General features: G+C 36.3%; 1 protein-coding gene across 4 annotated transcripts in view; it reads left to right on the forward strand.

Annotated features, from left to right (window-relative positions):
• Nucleotides 1–13235, forward strand: part of LOC115630798 (calcineurin-binding protein cabin-1-like) — a 285450-nt gene that overhangs the window by 107713 nt on the left and 164502 nt on the right. For all 4 annotated transcript variants that reach the window (XM_030527455.1, XM_030527459.1, XM_030527457.1 and 1 more), the window contains exon 6: nucleotides 6141–6262. In XM_030527455.1, the coding sequence (XP_030383315.1) occupies nucleotides 6141–6262 (122 nt within the window). The remainder of the gene's footprint in view (nucleotides 1–6140; nucleotides 6263–13235) is intronic.

A 13235-nucleotide genomic window follows, 5' to 3' on the forward strand; every position in this document is an offset into this window, starting at 1 on the left:
GAACAAATCTAAGAGTCATTTACCTTTAAGTCTATTTTGTGAGTGTATTCATGCGATTTACAAAAGCAGAAACAAACCTTTTATATTCACAACAATCATATTTGGAATTGAAGACACAAATTAGTGTTAAATTAAAAAATTTAATGCATACTTATATATGTATGTATGTATATAGGCGGATAACGCCTGCATGAACAATTTAAAAGTATGTACATATCAGCGTTGCCGAACGAAGAATATCATATAGTAAATAAACGTTTAATTATAAGCACATTTTACTTAGCCCAGCAAAGACAGGCAAGACCTGCTAGTCATAAATAAAATCGCTGCCCATGCTTGTTGCTCTGCCCGCAGCTGTTGTTGTTGCTGCTTTGGTTCAACTTTGTGTTGAATACATACACGCATATAAACACCCAGGACACGGTTCTGATGCTGAAACTGTACATGAACATGTCCCTACTATCGTATTCAATACATATATTGAATATTTTGTATTTAATTTAAATAATTTGATTAATATACTTTTTAAAATTATAATTATAAAATTATATAATTGCAATACAAAGAAATTGCGTTTTTGTGAATGTATGAATGTCTATGCGCGTCTATTCGTGTCTGTATAAACATGTTTGCAGTCAACCAAAGCATCAGCATCAACAACAGCTTCGGGCAGCGCTTGGGCAGCAAATGTTTTTATGGCTACAACTTCTTGTTAAATCGGCCTATCATGTTGCAAATACCCCAGCTAGTGATTATGTGTCCGTTTGCCAAGTTTCATCATGATAGACCGATTTAGCAGGGAGTTATAGCCATAAATATATTTGCTGCCCAAGTGCTGATCTCTCTTTTTCTGCGTTGGTTTGTGGCTCTATCACTTCTCTGGCGAAGCCGCCGACATGGATCCAGTTTTCAATGGATTTCAACATCAGGTTTCGTAAGGTGCTGGGTATAACTTGTGCTCCGGCTGCTCTTTCTAGGCTGTTCCGCTGGTGGTTATATCGTGGACAGTGAAGTAATACGTGCTCTGCGTCTTCTATAACGCTTGTGCATTCTGGGCAGGTGTTGTTGTTATCGTGCTTGTATTTGTACAGGCATCTAAAGCATCCATGCCCTGTTAGTAGCTGGGTCAAGGAGCAATTCACCTGCCCATGTCTCCTTTGGGTCCACTCCTTTATATTTCCGAGTAGTTTATGTGTGTAGGGCGTGTGTGGATCCTGAATATGATTGCCTGGTGGTCGTGTCAGCCCGTGGAGGATAATAATGCAGAACTGATGAAGGTTGGGTCGATCTTCGAACTTCTCCTTCCTCTGGAAAAGGTGTCCTTTTCTCCGCAGTTGAGTAATGACACATCCAAGGGTGAGATATCCTCGAGAAGGTATTCTCCCTTGTGGTTAGTACGGGTCGAACCCCATTCGACTGTCTTTCGCATTCCTAACAAGATTTGCAAGTGCTTGTCTGTAGGTCTCTAACGGCATGCTGGGGGGTAGTAACAGCTGTAAAACATTATTCCGTTGACTGGGCTTTTTCCACACTCCATATCGATGCCTTATTGCATCCGCTAGTGGTTCATCGTTGCGGGTCAACCGCTCTGTAGTGCTAGGTCGATGTTTTATTCACCCACTGTCTCCTTTAGCAGCCGCCTCGCAGTGGTTTAGAATCAATTGTAGGACTCTGATTTCTGTTTGTTCAGAGCGCTCTGTCCGGCTGTTATGTAGAGGGGGCATTTAGACCCTCCTGTGACATGTCTGGCGTAGGCATTTGGGTCGTTCCTACAAAGCAAACTGTGTGGGTCTCCTTGACACGCTTTGGTTAGGTGATCAAGTCAGCCGCACCTGACTCGGTCCGTCCGCTTTCTCGCTTTGGGGGTCTATCTTAGACCTTCTACCACCCATCATTTCATTTTAGCTTGGGCAGCAAATATATTTATAGCTTTAACTTCTTGTTAAATCGGTCTATCATAATAAGACTTGGCATACGGACACATATGCACTAACTGGGGAGTATTTGAAATTCCAGGAATTACAGGAGTTAGAGAAAATCATGATTTGCGAGACACCAAATTTTGCACAAAGACGCGCCCTATATGTTTGTTTGTCTTATTTTTTGATTTCCATCCACTCCCCCCTATGGGGGTTTTCCCGATTTTTCATTAGTATAATCGCCTATATCTCAGACACTATAAGTCCTAGGGACATAAGTTTTGGTCCTAGATGCATTATGTGAATACGCAGAAAATGTGTACTTTGGAATTTCCCTCCCTCCCCTGCCAACTTACCTCACCCTTCTCCCTCCCTTCACCCACTTCCTCACCCCTCTCCCCCTATCCATCTCTCCCGTCGTGTTTACTTTGGATCCCACCTTGTAAATCATTAAAGATATTGCTTTAAAATTTTTTTTACCTTTTACCAGTTTGTTTCCATGTTCTTTCTAGCTAATTGCATTCGGGACACTTTATGGCGACTTAATAATCTAGCAACCAACTTGGGTACACACTATCCCATTGGAAACATTTAACAAATTTGTCTTTTAACAATTTTCGCTTTATTTTATTGTCCTTCCCGTCAAAAACAGCCTTTTCATTCTAAAAATTCTTTTTACCCTACGGGTACAGGGTAAAGAAGGGCCTCTTTCTCTTGACTGGCGCGGCGCGCGACCGCTGACACCGACTCTAAAAATAACAATAATTGTATCTACATTATATATTGAATATTAATTTGTAGAAGAATAAGCAATTATTTTTTACTTTTTAATGCCTGTTAATAGTTTGAAATCGGTTTTTTTTGTTTAAATTGTTGTTTATTTTTGGATTTTTAGTGAATGTAAAGTACACTAACTAATGTGTATGAATATAGGTAGACCTAATAAACGTGTATCTCATATGAGAGAGCGCCACTCTTGTTGTCAATATATTTTGTCGAAAACGTTCATCACACTGTCTGTCTGTCGCCTGCGAATATCTTCTGTTCTGATTTGTTGAGTTGCGGCTCTTGTTGCAGTTTGTTCTTCTGACTTTAAAGCTTTTTGAACGCTGGGGTCGTGTATTTTTGCTACACGCATTGTTACGGTTAGATTTTTTCGACGGCATTATACTGAAATTAAAATTCTATTTAACATGATATCTCATTTAAATTTGACACTCATCTACCGGGTGCCTTCGCATGATATCTAAAACCCATGAACATTTTGTATGTTTTAAGAATTATATGGATTTCTCATGGATGCCATTGTCAGAATTGGACTAAATTGAAATGGGACCACATGGGAATCGTCAGCTTTCAAATACAAAAGGAATCATTTGAATCGGTTTACACTGTCTAAAGTTCTGAGGTAACAATGAACAATACAGTCGAATTGAGAACGTCCTCGTTTGCAGAACCTAACCAAACTCTCATCAAAGTACCCTTAAAGTACATCCTTTCCAATAAAAAAAAGAATCATCGAAATCGGTTATCGTGATATAAAGTTATTCGTTCATTTGTCTTGCACATACTTAATACAGCTTTCAAATGGTATAAGAACCATTAAAAACAGTTCACCCAGTCGAGTGTACCAAGGTAACAAACATAAAAAAAAAAAAAAACAAATTCAGGAAGCTGAAATTTGGACACAAGATCCCTCTTATAGTGAAAGTGAGAACTAAGAAGGTGTTTCGTAAAATTCGAGCTCCAAAGAGGGGAAAACGAGCTCCAGCGTTTGTATGAAAAATCTACAATTTTTATCCGATTAACTTCAAACTTAGTTTGTATACTCTCACAAAGAAAACAAGAAAAACTGTATTCTTGGTTTTACACCATTTTTCCTGGGGCATGAAAAAGGGGGGGTTTTCCGTGGAAAAATTGAAACACAAACATCCCACAGCCCAAACGGTAAAAGTAAGGAAACTGAAATTTAGGCCCAAGTATCCTGTCATAATGTAGGTGCTCACTAAGAAAGGTTTTTGGAAAATTCGAGCTCCAAAGGGGGGAACTCTAGGTCCAAAGTTTGTTTGAAAAATCCGAATTTTTCAACCGATCGACTTAAAACTTAGTTTATAAAATCAATTAAAGAATACAAAAAAGAAACTGCATACTCGGTTTTTTAAATTGTTTGTTGGAGCTTGAATTATTGGGGTTTTAATATTTATTCACTATTTCAAATGAAAAATTTGTGTTAAAAATTTAGTCCGATCGATTTAAAATTTGGGTAATGTAATCTACGTAACTAAATCTACAACTTTGCATTCAAGGATTTTCAAAATATGCATTTTACAAAAGCAGGCAGAACAAACAATACAAAATATCAAACAGTTGGGGACAACTAAATATACATACACACACACACACATGCAAGCAGCTGTTCGTGTAGTTGCGTGCAAACGATTGAAATAGCCAAAGCAACATGTGAGACACTAATGTGTGAATGTCCATACATATGTGCACAACTATGAATGTACATATGTATCTACATATGTATGTATGTTTGTACATTCGTCTTGCACTGACAGAGCAAGAAATGTTAATTAATTGAAAATTATATAATATAACATTTTTAAAAGTAATTTTTTCTTTGTTTAGTGCATTTGGCATTAGGGTTTTCATTAATAACTTTATGCAGCAACAACAAATATCAAATAGTTGGGGACATTACATACACACACTCACACACACAACAAGCAACAGTTCGTGTCTATGTGAGCGGTTCTCTACGTGCGGTTGAAAAAGTAAAGAGAAACATATGTACATATGTATGTATGCCTGTGTATGAATATAGCATGTATGTACATTCGTATTAATGTATACATTGGGCAATCGAACACAGTTGTTTGATTGTAAAAAAATAATGCTTTAAAAACAACAACAACTGCAAGTCATTGGCTCGCTCTTCTTCTTTCGTTTTAACCATTTAATGTTAATTGCAATGGCAAAACGCCAAAAGTTTACATTGCGGGTAGATGTATGTATGTATGTATATGATTTGTTCTTATTGATCTCAATAAATAATTAGATTTTATTATTTAAATATTCTGCTTATTGCTTTCAAACTTCGATATTTTGATGGTATCGGTGGCTTCAACTATCGAAAGTTTTACTCTAGCCAATTGAGATGAGAATTGTCAGTGCTTTTTGATCGTGGCTCATCGCTGCACGGCATTGACACGAGTTTGTGCGTAACCGTATTGACTTAATATGGCACGAAAAGACTCAAATGTGAATTTAAAATTAGGATATACCTTTATAAGTATTCCCCTTTTTTGCACATAGTCTATCTTAAAACGTTGCGTTATCTCTATATATAAAAGAGTTTGTCCTGACTAATTGGTGATCAACGCACAGCCCAAACGGTAAAAGATGAAATTTGGACTGAAGTATCCTTTCATAGTATCCATCATAGTGTAGGAGCACACTAAGAAAAGCTTTTGGAAAATTCTAGCTCCAAAGGGGGGAAAACGAGCTTTACAAAATATTAGTTATAGTGGTCATGTTCGTTTAACGAAATAGTTTGGCAAGAACAAAAATGTAACGGACTACTGAACAATTTTTTGTCAAGAACAGAAAATGTTCATTTCAATACCTTAAATGTCTTCCTACTGGTAACTTATAAGGTGAAGGTAGGTTATTCACACACAAAATAAATACAATTGGAAACATTGAGCCGGGTTAAGACGGGCAATACCTGCTAGTATAGTATAAAATAATAAAATAGTAGGAAAGGGACAGATTGAAAGTGGGAATTTTTTTGGAATTTTGATCATTACATCGAAAAGGAACGTGCAGGGTATCACAAAATAATCCAAAGAAAAACTTACAGTTTAAATAATAACTAAGTATTATGTGCATGAAACGACGTAACGATATGTACATGACGACGGTCATAGCCGCCAATTCAATACCAGGCTTTTGAAGCGTAATAAGTAGAAATGAGTTACTTGCATTCTCGCTTTTCCGGGTAGCATAATCAGCAAGACGGGTCATATACTATATTTAACAGTTAGATTGTGGGTGTAACAACTTATTTAAATAAAAATATCTATTAATAGATTCGATTGGCATATTTCTGGTGTCAGTTTTTACAAAATAAGTTAGTTTAGTGAACTTGTTATACTGTGTTCATCGATTTAAATAAATTAAGCTTAAATAACCACAACTTTGAATTTATTTTAGGAAAAAGAAATGGATTTGCTAAATTTAAATTTTTTATGGCTCAAAACAATATCGGAAATGTGGTCTTCGCCTATGCCGAGCGAAATAAAATTACTTTTCATGGATTTATTTTTGGTACATATGTAAGTATAATATTATAATTACATCATTATAAACATTACATCATTATTATTATTAATATTATTATTATACATTTATGAGCTAATTTAATTTATTTAGCTATAGCAACGAGGGCCGTAAGCATATAAAGTTGCATTAATTATATATATTGACTCGATTTTAGCTTAGTTATTAGAGAGTTAAATGTAAGTAAGGTGACTTTTCATTTTTCTGGAAAAATATGTATTTTTTCATAAACATTTATATTGTAATGCCTTTAGATATAATGAACTTATGCCACCGCTTCTTCCAATTCTCGAAGCATTTCTGAAATTCACTTTTCGGTATGGCAGTTCTTCTCGCTCGTTCTTCGATTCTGAATTTATCTCAACAATTGTGGCAGAACGCTTTCCTTTTATGTGTCTCTTCAGTTTTGGGAAGAGGAAAAAGTCACAGAGAGCCAAATCTGATGAATAAGGTGGTTGAGGTATGATTACGGCGTTGTTTTTTGCCAAAAAATCACGAACAACGACGTTGCTTTTGCTCAAAATTGAGCAATTTCGGAGCAAACTTCGCTGTCACACGTTTCATGCCCAAAACATTCGAGAAAATTGAATGGCATGAGCTGATTGATATGCCAACATCCTCTGCAACTTCCCTAATAGTGATTCGACGATTTTCTAAAATAATTTTTTTCACTGTTTCGATGTTTTCGTCGCTTGTTGAGGTGGTTACAACTCCAGGACGCTCATCGTCATCAACATATTCTCAGCCTTCTATAAAGCGCTTAAAAACTTTTTTGAAACAAAGTGGCCTCGCCGAAAGCCACAATCAACATATTAAGTGCCTTTGAGCACTTTATTCAGGTTTGAACGTAAAATTTAATGCATATTCTTTGATCCATACAAAATTGTGACTAACCATTTCAGTTGTCAAAATAAACTACTAATCCAAATTGGCTGATAATGCCAACATAAGATAAACATATGTGTACCAACATAACAAAAAACAAGATAGAACGCTACAGTCGAGCAAGCCCGACAGTAAAATAGCCTGTATTCTCCACAAAAAGGAAAAATTAAAAAAAAAAATTAAAAAAAATTAAATTATCAAAAAAAATGAATGAATGAATTAATTAAAATAATTAATTAAATTAAATTAGAATACATGTTTATGTTCAGTTTTAACAGCATACATTTACATCACGTACCTATGCTTGTTTATATGCGTGTATGTATGCAGCACAAAGTTGAACCAAAGCAGCAACAACAACAACAGCTGCGGGCAGCGCTGCCGACAGAGCTGCAGGCAGCGCATGAGCAGCGATTTTACTTATGGCTATAACTTTCTTCAGAGTTGACCTATCATGATGAAATTTGGCACACGGACACATTAGTACTAACTGGATTTAAAATTCCGAGAATTACGGAAGTTATAAGAAAAAATACGAATTGCGGGGGAGTGGGGGGGTGTATCAGAAAAAATAAACAAACTCGTTCTGCCTAGGGCTTATAGGAACCTTGATACCAATTTTGGTTATCCTAGCTCTTGTACTTACTGAGATCCTTGCGCTCATACAGACAGACGGTCAGACGGACATGGCTATATCGACTCGTCTTCTCATCCTGATGAAGAATATATATACTTTGTGGGGTCTGCCACGCCTCCTTCTGTGTGTTACATACATGCGCACAAAACTAGTATAGCCTTTCACCCTTTGGGTACAGGCTATAACAAATGGAGAAGCTAAAGTCGGGTGTTCTGACTTTGAAACACCTTGTACATATGTGCAGAATAATTATGCGTGTCTATGTATGTGTTTGTGTATGTCTCGTGTGCCAGTGCAAAGCAGCAACTACAACAATAGCTGGCAGTGCTTGGGCAAGATGACATACATGGCTATAACTTCAGGTGTAATCGGCTTATCATAATGAAAAGGTTAAGTAAAGTTTAAGTATACGCCCAATTTTAGTCAAAAATTCCTGGAATTATGGGAGTTTATGAAAAATCAGTGATTGTGGTGGAGAGGGGGGAGGGAGGTAAATTCTAAAATACACGTATTCACATAAGGCATCTTGGACTAAAATTTGGTGTCCCTAGGTCTTATAGTCTCCGAGATATAGGTAATTATACGGTAGGAGTTGCTGAGTCAAGTTGTAACGTAGCTCGGGCCCGGGTATGCTCGCTTGCCAGAGTCACTGCAAAATTAATCGGTTTCAGGCTCCAAAATAAAGGGCGGTCTCTACTTGGTTTTCCACTCGTTACAATCTTCGTTTTATTTAATGGTATGCTGCCTCCAGGGGCAACTTGCGGAATCGATGGGGAAGAGGGGTTAGGGGAAACCTAACTACAATACTTTTATTATAAAAACTTCGTTGGCAGTGCAACTACTCGCCTTAGCTGCTGTATAATGCCCATCAACGCACTATGGTTTTTTTGCCCGTTTTTTTGGCAGAAACTCGAAATATTAAGATATTTAACCCAAATTTAGTTTGTACGCATATTTTGATACCTCAAGACGACATACCAAGTTTGGTTCAGTTTGGGCCACTATTTCATATATATAGCTGCCATATAACCGATATGGCCGACTTTCACTAACTTCAGTACTTTTAACTGTATCGAACCAGAAACTGGCCTATGTTTTGCTCACATGCAATATATTTTAGCTCACAACATATAAATAATTTAATATGAGTTTATTTTATTTTTCTGATTTCCCCCCTCCCCCCTCTTCCAGGCCCCAGAGTTTCGTTAATACTGTCCACATTTCAAAACTTTGCACACGTAATTTATATAGAATCATCTATCTTTGTTTTAAATTTCAATTAAATCGGTGCTTTTTTAGAAAAGTTATTAGCGAAAACATTTCACTCTAGTACTACACCCACAAGCACAGCATCAAGCAACCTCATCTTCTTCTTTTTGCTTCCGCTATGGGCGTATATAACTCAGTGCTTGAAGTTTGTCTGGGTACAGGGTATTTCGCTGTCGGGATTGCTCGACTACAGCGTTTTCTATCACGGCTCAAAATCGCCATCAACATCAACAATCATGTTAAAAGCAAAACAACTTGTGTTTTTTTTTGAATGGCTTTAAAGTTTGATTACAACTTGGCATGTGTTTTTTAATATAATTGGAGAAGGATTTTACTTTTACCGATATTAACATAGTATTGTATTCAACTAAGATGCTTACGTTAATTTTCTGTAATATATTCTGCTTAAATGCGTATTCTGAGTCTTTGTTGCTGCTACAAATGTCAACAATGTTTGCATGCCCAAACAGTAGCTTTGCTGCAACAAACGCAATTTTACAGAAAACGTGCTGATTGGGACGAAGTCCTTTAGTAATTCCATAATAAACATATATTAGTTAGTATTTCCACATTTATAACTTTTTGCAACTATTCAAAAGTACTATTCCACGAAACACAGCGCAACTTATAAAGGTTAATTTTAAAAAAAGCACATGAACAACACATGGCACAATTACACGAACACACTTCATCGCTTAAAAACAGTTTTGGATTATAATTTTACATACCTTGATTAACGTTTTCCATTATATAACTTAACTTTTATGGGTTATTTTCTTAATTCTGGAAGCTCTGAAAGTTTACCAAAAATTGCTGCCAAAATCACAAATACATGTGTTTCACACAATCAGGTAACTTTGACTGCGCGCCAAGAAAATGGTGTTGCCATATCAGCAGGAATTAATTTAATTTTCGCTTAATTAAACAATTTATAATAAAATAAAAATAAAATTTTTTATATTTGGACAAAATTTTTTTTTGACTTTCTGCCAAAAAAAAAACGGGGAAAAAACCATAGTGCAACGTGAGGAATTGTTACAGTGTGTGGCTCATGAACTGGGCGCCATTGTCAGTGACAAGTTGTTTCGGCGTACCAAAGTGTTCTCATTCTCGCAGCGCCAGTTTTACTGCCGCTGCTGTTGCGGTGTGGATTAGGACCAGCTCCGTCCACTTGCTGAATTTGTCTACAAGCATCACCAGATATGCGTTGCCCCTTTTGGACCGCGGTCCCACAAAGTCGGGGCATATGACATCCCACGCTGCTGCCGCTGGCCGGAAGTGCATTTTGCCGGCCGCCTGTCGTTGTTGGGCTTGGAAACGCTGGCAGCACAGGCATTTGCGGACGTACTCGGCGACATCTGCAGGTACAGGCCTGGCCAATGCAACTGCTCGGCTTCGTGGCTATACTAAAGCTCGACTGCACTTTTCACCTTCCATCTATATACATCTTTTCTGTTGACGCGATTTTCTTTTGTGCCCCATGAAAGCCTTAACTAATTAGTTTCAAAGAAAAAGTTCAAAAAATAAAGTATGCAGTTTTATTTGTATTCTTTTATTTATTTTACAAACCAAGTTTTAGGTCGATCGTTTTCCCCCCTTTGGAGCTCAACTTTTTTTAGTGGGCACCTACGCTATAAAAGGATACTTGAGTCCAAATTTAAGCTTTACCGTTTGGGCTGTGCGTTGACCAGCAATCAGTCAGTCAGTCAGGACAAACTGTTTGATATATATAGAGATAACGCAACTTTTTAAAATAGACTATGTGCCAAAAAGGGGAATAATTATAAGAGTATATCCTAATTTTAAATTCACATTTGTGTCTTTTCAAAAAGCAAAAAGCACTAAAAATGCCCATCTCAATTTGCTAGAGTATAACTTTCGATAGTTGAACCTACCGCTACTATCGATAGTTTCATAGAAGTTTGAATGCAATTAACAGAAGATTTCAATAATGGTATCTTATAATTTATAATATGTGCACTTGTTTGCGACTTGCTACCACAGTTTCACTTGAAAAATTAGCTAATCACAATAAATGACACTAACGCATGGCAGAAATTCACTACGAACAATAAATAATTTTCAGGAAGGTACGGACTCCGTAATTCGAAAATATTTATTTTACTTCAACGTACATCGATGTGCAATAAAACATCGATATTTGCTTTCGAAATATCGAGCTTGTTATCAATATCAGACATAAATTGATGCATCAAAAATCGAGTTTGATTTCTGACTTTGGGCGCACGCCTTTTATAAAACATAAATATATTTCAGTCTAAATAGACAAAGAGACGTAATTTTTTTTAAATGCATGTATTAAATGTACTTGAAAGATTAAATAGTATTTGTAAAGCTGTACAATTGCACAATCGTGCAAACAGCGCCAAAGCAAAGTGGATCAAGTCTGTTGCACGCCGTATGTACATGTGTAACACATACGTTTGCATTTTCTTGTTTGAATGTGCTGAGCCGTACAAATTGTTTTTGTTAAGATTGCTTTTACTTTTAGCCATTCTTGGTTTAATTAATTATGTTATTTTGTATACAGAAATCAATTATCATGGCACCAAACAAAAAAGGTGTCGTATAGAATTACTAGCAGGTATTGCCCGTCTTAACCCGGCTCAATATAATGTTTCCAATTGTATTTATTTTGTGTGTGCATAACCTACCCATATGTTTTCACCTTATAAGTTACCAGTAGGAAGGCATTTAAGGTATTTAAATGAACATTTTCTGTTCTTGACAAAAAATTGTTCAGTAGTCCGTTACATTTTTGTTCTTGCCAAACTATTTCGTTCAACGAACATGACCACTATAACTAATATTTTTTAAAGCTCGTTTTCCCCCCGTTGGAGCTAGAATTTTCCAAAAGCTTTTCTTAGTGTGCTCCTACACTATGATGGATACTATGAAAGGATACTTCAGTCCAAATTTCATCTTTTACCGTTTGGGCTGTGCGTTGATCACCAATTAGTCAGGACAAACTCTTTTATATATAGAGATAACGCAACGTTTTAAGATAGACTATGTGCAAAAAAGGGGAATACTTATAAAGGTATATCCTAATTTTAAATTCACATTTGAGTCTTTTCGTGCCATATTAAGTCAATACGGTTACGCACAAACTCGTGTCAATGCCGTGCAGCGATGAGCCACGATCAAAAAGCACTGACAATTCTCATCTCAATTGGCTAGAGTAAAACTTTCGATAGTTGAAGCCACCGATACCATCAAAATATCGAAGTTTGAATGCAATAAGCAGAATATTTAAATAATAAAATCTAATTATTTATTGAGATCAATAAGAACAAATCATACATACATACATCTGCCCGCAATGCGAAGCAGAATATGCGTAGCTCCGTTATTCGGTTTCTGCTTTACTATCGCTTACGCAGTCGTTGCTTAGCGACGGTAACTGTAAACTTTTGGCGTTTTGCCTTTGCAATTAACATTAAATGGTCAAAACGAAAGAAGTTTTGCGAGCCAATAACTTGTTGTTGTTGTTTTAAAAATTTTGATTTGAAAACATAGAACACTATTTATTACAATTAAACAACAGTGTTCGATGGCCCACTGCATACATACAAACCTATATATGTATATAAGAATGTATGTACGTACATACATACTTATTGATGTACATATGTACATACTATACATACAGACGTATGTATATATGTATGTACGTATGTAATACATATGGTGCCGGTGTAATTCATAATGCGAAATTCTTTCTAAGGGGAGCAATGTCCCCCCTGCCCAACCTGCGTACGCCCTTGTAGTCCGTTGTCCTAAAATCCCTTATGCCAAATGTACTAAACAAAGAAAAAATAACATAAAAATGTTTATGTTATAATGTTAATAATTTTTAATTAATTAACATTTCTTGCCCTGTCAGTGCAAGACGAATGTACTTTTATACATATGTATGTATGTATATATGTACATACATTTGTACAAATGAACATTCACACATTAGTGTCTCACATTTTGCTTTGGCTACTTCAACCGTTTGCACGCAACTACACGAACAGCTGCTTGTATATATGTATGTGTGTGTGTATGTATACTTAGTTGTCCCCAACTGTTTCATATTTTGTATTGTTTGTTCTGCCTGCATTTGTAAAATGCATATTTTAAAAATCGTTAAATGCAAAGTTGTAATTTTA

This window comes from Scaptodrosophila lebanonensis, unplaced genomic scaffold (assembly GCF_003285725.1).
Source record: "Scaptodrosophila lebanonensis strain 11010-0011.00,11010-0021.00 unplaced genomic scaffold, SlebRS2 tig00001410-arrow-pilon, whole genome shotgun sequence".
Classification (NCBI taxonomy): Eukaryota; Metazoa; Arthropoda; class Insecta; order Diptera; family Drosophilidae; genus Scaptodrosophila; species Scaptodrosophila lebanonensis.